At 34.3% G+C, this 6,527-nt stretch overlaps 1 protein-coding gene across 7 annotated transcripts in view; it reads left to right on the top strand.

Annotated features, from left to right (window-relative positions):
- The window catches only part of LOC119835985 (hemicentin-2), a 320,995-nt gene that overhangs the window by 265,238 nt on the left and 49,230 nt on the right, over positions 1–6,527 (top strand). For all 7 annotated transcript variants that reach the window (XM_038361130.1, XM_038361129.1, XM_038361132.1 and 4 more), the window contains exon 6: positions 245–391. In XM_038361130.1, the coding sequence (XP_038217058.1) occupies positions 245–391 (147 nt within the window). The remainder of the gene's footprint in view (positions 1–244; positions 392–6,527) is intronic.

Raw genomic sequence — 6,527 nt, 5'->3', positions numbered from 1 at the left:
TGTCACATGTCGTCGAACTTTTGATCCTTGGACATGCCGGTTTCCTCACGATGTTTTCCTTCACCGTTTTAAGCAGTGGTGATATTATTCACATGTGCAGATAAATTGAAAAATCAATTTATTTCTTGCACGCTCCGCCCGGTCTCGAACCCCGACTTATCGATTTTGAAGTCCGAGGTTCTCACCACTGAGTCACCACTGCTTTCAAATATGCATTATTATTAATAAACACAATTTGTTCCAGCTCAAACAATCACCGAGCAATCGTTGGTCAAGCACGTGCTGCCGATGACGGTAACGCGAGCGGAGCTGGACGGCGAGCTTGTATGCAACGTGTCGTCCGCGGCGTTGGACGCACCGATACTTAAGAAAGTCAAGCTGGATGTTAGAGGTAAGATGTAGCCATTAAATTATATCTTATGGACTTTAAGTTGGAAGAACGGAAGGGAGAAAGGAAGGGAAGAAAGGATGAGGATCAGGATTAAATAATTTACTTACATATAGCAAGTGAGACAATCATTTATGCTTGTTTTTTTTCCGTTTCTTAACTTTATTTATTGTAGTATTTTCTTGTGTTTGTGTTTAATAATATAATGGATAAATCGCGTTTAAAATCCGTCGAAAAGTCTTTAATTTCTAAATATATTTATTGTATAAAAGTATCACAGCATAAATTCTAAATATCTGAACTCAAAATTTTTTAAAGCTATCATATAGATATAATATAAAGGAAGTTGAGTTTGAGAAAACTTTACAACCCCCATCGAAGTTTATGCGATATAAACGTTTGGAACTGAAACTAAATCCGGGGGAAATTTTATTTTTATCTGTTTTATTAACCAATTGCGGAAAAGATTAACTCAACAACTATGTTTCCTCCTGACTTCACTCGCGAATGGGATGCTTATATAATACTCGTTATCTGGTGCTAAATTTCATCTTAATCGGTTCTGACCAAACATTTTTATTAATAACAGAAATACTTACCGTTTGTTGCATGTATTCAAATGTGTTTGTTAGATTGTCTTTTGCGTTTCGTAACGGAGCGATTTTTGTGTCTAGGTAGAGAGTGACATAGGCTTCTTTGAGAATATACGAATATGCTTCTAGTAAGTGAACAAAGACGAAAACGAGCACGAGCGGAAAGTTAGCAAAATAGGGCCGTATCCGTGATACAATTCGTTCTGAAAATATATCAGCTATGCTATTAAAATTTCTAAATCGATTAAGGTCTGCAATCGTCCTTACACCTCTCCAAATATTCATGGGTGCTGGTAGCGCCTCCAGGTGGTAGTTCCTCAGGCGATCCACCAGCTCCATTGCCGACAATAACATAAGACAAAAACAATACATTTCAGACGTTGTCACAAAAGTACCACACCACTCATCTCGATGAAGAATTAATTCACTGGAAACCCGTTTTACGCCTCGATAAAGAAGTCAGCGAAATTTTTAGGAAACGCTTAGCTTTGTATCTAGGCTACATTTTAGTGCGCTATAAACTTTGACCTAGAATACTAGATAGTAAAACTGTTTACGTGTAGTGTTATTACAATTTATATATGAGTTGGGTGCAAGGTAGTGTTGAATTATTTAACACTTTAACACAAGATATACCTGCTAATATCATAAATGCGAAAGTAACTTTATTCTTCACAACTAAACCACTGGACCGAATTTGATGAAAATTGGAGCAAAGATAGTTTAAGAACCGAGAACGTTGGATAGATTTTATCACGAAAATCCCGGGGAATGGCTACTACGAGTATGTGGGTAAATGTATATCTTTTCTATTGACTAGGTGGGCGAAGCCGGAATGCTAATCTATTTACATTTAAAAAAGCTACTTTAAGTAATAAAATAAATCTGCAAACAAAACTACATCAAAATCACTACAGCAGTATTCGCCTGATCGACGCACAAACACCATCCAAGAATAGAAGTAAAAAAAAAAAAATTCAAATATAATATATATCCCTCACTCTTTTTCATACATCAAATTACCTAAGAGAAAAAGGGACACGGAGCATGAATAATGCCGATTCCTTTTTATAAACAAACCCTAAAGACGTTGCCGCTGCCATTTTCCGGGATACTTAGCCATATTAAATGACATTAATCTCTCCACATCCCCAAGAAGCGATTTCCATATAATTATGATAATCCGACAAAAATACGAAGTTAATTCCGAATTATTGCTCCTAAATCATATTAAATTTGAGACCAGATGTAGGGCTGCCACTTGGGAGAAATGGGGAATATTATACAGTTGTTAACTTAACTTAGAATAGGGTTGCGACTTGAAAGAATTCATTGAATTTTTATAGTTATTAAAGCTGATTTTGATAGTTCATGTATTTTAAATTTAACAGAACTGTATCAGGAATATTGCATATTACTGTAGAATCTATGATACGAAAATCACATCGATAATTGATGAGCTGTTCTATACAATTTAGTAGTTAATACCGAAATAAAACTTTTCACTTATTCAAAGTATTTTAAAAAATAAGTGAAAAGTCGTAAGCATGAAGTAAAAAGGAATCGCTATAAAAGCCCTGATAATTTAAAAGTGCTGTCAGGCGAAATAATTTCCTAATTTTTGAAGAGCCTCAAAGAAATAAATTTTCATTAGCGTTGCTTCATATCGTCAAATTAATCAGGATAATTAAAGCACCGAATCTTAGATAAGTGAATAAAATCTTCGATGTCTGAAACTGTATTAATTTTTTATAAAAACATCACCTTTGCCCGGCTTCTCACGCGTTAAATCGAAGTAGTTTCATATATGTTATTGTAATGTAATCAAGTGTAAGGGAGTCAGTAACATACAAACATACAGACGCAGCTAATAAAAGCATGTTATAAAGCATAGTTCGATAAAACACTGGAATTCTAGTAAGCTGTCAGTTTCACCAACTCATTCATGTACCCCATAAGGGCTAAATTCTTACCCGCACCCCATATGGGTCACTTTTTCGTCCCTTTAATAATATTTAAGATTCTTGAACCCTCAATCTAATTAACATTTCCTCGAAAATAAAATATCTTTTGAAATCTGAATGCCGTAATTCCGGTGGAAGCTTTTAATGCGAATTAAAAATTTTAAAATCTTTTTAAACTTCACGCTTTTATTTTGTATATTATATACTTGACTAGTTTTTGCACGTGGCTACACACGTGTTTAATTCGGAGTAGTTTAATAAACCTACCTCTTGAATCACTCTATCTTTAAAAAAAACCTCATTAAAATCCGTTTTGTAGCTTTAAAGATTTAAGCATACATAGGGATATAGGGACAGAGAAAGTGAATTTGTTTTATACTATGTAGTGATTTTCAGACACGGTTTGCTTACAAGATCTTTATGTTAAAAAAATATTGTCTTGTTGTGTAATATACCAGGTTGCCTGGCAGAGATCGCTGTTTAGGAATAAGGTCGCCTTTTGTACAAAAATATTAGTAATTGAGTAATTTTTGTGTATGGGGTTATTTTTATTTTTTATTTTTGTGCAATAAAGCATTATAAATAAATATCCTCATAAGAATCGCTAGGATTAAAAAATTTCTTATGTACTCACAGTTTAAGAGCAAGTGAGACAATTTATGAAATATTACAATTAGTACAAGAAAATTATAAAATTACTAGCTGCACCCGGCAAACGCTGTTCTGTCTTACTCTTATCATTTGGGGGTATGAAAAATAGATGTTGGCCGATTCTCAGACATATCCGATATGCACACAAAATTTCATAAGAATCGGTCCAGCCGTTTCGGAGTAGTTCGATAGTTGTTTGTTTAGACGTTTATCCATCAATCACATTGAAACTACTGAACGGATTTTGATGAAATTAGGTATACAGATAGGGTAGGAATTGACTTGGATGATAGGATACTTTGTATCCCGATTAAATGCTCCCTTGGGATAAAACCGGAACCTTGATATCCGGGCGGAGCCGGGACGAGTTTCTAGTACATATGTAAGTGAGCAATAATAGTAAAATAAGACGCATAAGACGACAGTACCCGCGGGTAAGGACTAGTATAGCAATATGGCGCTGAAACAAAACCGACACGTTACAGGTAACTCATTTATCACTAGTGCGGTGTCCATCGCGGAGCCCCATCGACCCTTCATATTGCTTGCTGGGAAAATTTCCTTGGGCTAGTGATGTGCTCGAGTATCGATAATCGGTGTAAAATATACGTTTATTTGGACGTCGTGTCGATGACGTCACAGTGACACACATGTACAGTGTGCAAAAAAGCGTTTAGATGATTTTTGAAACTTTTATGTTTGTGATGATTGAGATTGGAGAAATGTCACATTTGTGGGGACAATCTTTTAGTAGACGATTAGTAAAGTTTTAAAATTTTTGAATGCTTTATAACTTTTAATTAATTCTTAGTCGTTCGATTTAATAGCAGCTCTTTGTATAAAAATTAACGATATGAAAAAAACATAAAATAGCGTAGTAAACATGTAATCTACAGCTGAAGACACCATATGTTTAAACGCGTTGATCTCCGGAACCCATGGTTTGAATTGAAAAGTTATTTTTGTGTTAAATAGTACATTTATTAAAGAAGGCTAGAGGCTATATTACAACACATACGAAGTGAGTGAAACCGCGGGGCAGAGCTAATTGTAATATAAATTGCATTGCACGGGAATACTAGTAAGTTTACGTTCGAGCTAAAAAACACATTTATATGATATAATGGCCGATTGCGCCGCGCCGTCTGCATTGAGACGAAACAAATATACATAGCCAATGTTGCGCAGTACAGACGTAGCATTTTAATGTAAAAAATAAATATTTAAAATCACTTATGCGTTTTTTGAATGAAATTGCTACAACGAAACGAGCAATCAAGTATTTTCATCATCATCAGCCCATATATGTTCCCACTGCTGGGACACAGGCCTTCTATTAGGATTCAGGCCATAGTCCACCACGCTGGCCAAGTGCGGGTTGGCAGATGTCACGTGTCGTCGAACTTTTAATTCTTGGACATGCCGGTTTCCTCACGATGTTTTCCTTCACCGTTTTAAGCACTGGTGTTGCTATCTACATGCGCAGATAAATTGAATAATCAATTTATTTCCTGCACGCTCGCCCGGTCTCGAACCCCGACTTATCGATTTTGAAGTTCAAGCTTACCGCTGAGCCACCATTGCCTCCCATGAAGTATTTTATATTTATTATATTAGTTTAGGTGAGAAAATTATGTTGAATATACATATTATAAACACTGAATTCTCGTCAGACAAAAAGGAAACAGCCTTCAAATTGTTAGAACTGTAGTTCTTTCGTCTTCTTGCTATACCAAATATTAAAGGAACCATATGACAGGCATCAGTTTTAAATTTAAAAAACAATCATAGAAATCCGTTCCCCCACTAATAATTTATGAGGTAAAAAACACTAAAAATACAGTCAAATTTATAACCTACTTAATTGAAGTCGGTCGATAGCCTTTAACACTATATAATGTAGCTGTCGGCTGGTGAATTCAAATCCAGTAATTCCATCATAAACATTTCTAACACACACAACCAAATAACTTCACGTTATATATCACTGTACATTATAACTGTGGATAATATAACTGTTACATAACTCCGCTACGATTTTTCACCGCATAATCTTGCGGTCGCTAAGTATGTCAAATTACGCCCCATATATAACACTGTACGCCATTTTTTATGACTATGACTAAGTGCCGTTTCTGTAAGCATAGTGCATTTTAATATTTATGAAAGTATATTTCCTTTTCTAATACTGATGTGAAGCGATCAATTCTAATTCTTATGGCACTTGAAATAAGACTTACTGTTTTATAGAGCTTATAAATTTGCGTTGGATTTCGTATTGGTTTCTTATTGATCAAATATATATTGGTGATAAAGAAAATATATTTTTAAGTGTTAACAAATTGTGTATTATTATTAACATTATTAACTCACTAAGAACTAGATATTTAATATTTTAAAATTTACGGATTTTCGGCTATTATTCAACTGATTTTAATGAAATATTTTTATAGTTGAATTATTTTAATGGTTATTTCTTTTAATTTGATTTTCAAGAATTGTTACTCTAGGAATTAAAATAAAATTAGATTTTTTAACGAAATTTAAAGGTGATTTATTCATTGTATTTTTAACCCGACGTTTCGTACACTTTACACTTTACACTTTCAGTCCCCCCGTGACCACGCTCGCCGTAGTGTTCGAAACGTCAGGTTAGTAATATAATGAATAAATCACGTTTAAAATCCCTTAAAAAGTCTTTAATCTCTAAATGTATAATACTCGCGTAAAATCAAACACAAGAAAATAATATGTAATATTTTATATTTTTTCCATGCGAAGTAAAATTAGCGTAATATTGCACTATATTGTGAGAATAATTATACATCTTACGATAAATTATTTAGATATCTATCGATACATGTACGTCACATCACTAGCGGCACTATCTTGCCACTTATTAGCTAGACTCTCGCAATTTATCGAGCGGCC

The sequence above is a fragment of the Zerene cesonia genome, chromosome 22 (assembly GCF_012273895.1).
Source record: "Zerene cesonia ecotype Mississippi chromosome 22, Zerene_cesonia_1.1, whole genome shotgun sequence".
NCBI classification, from domain to species: domain Eukaryota; kingdom Metazoa; phylum Arthropoda; class Insecta; order Lepidoptera; family Pieridae; genus Zerene; species Zerene cesonia.
The sequence above is the reverse complement of the archived record's forward strand: the minus strand, read 5'-3'. Positions and strand labels throughout refer to the sequence as shown.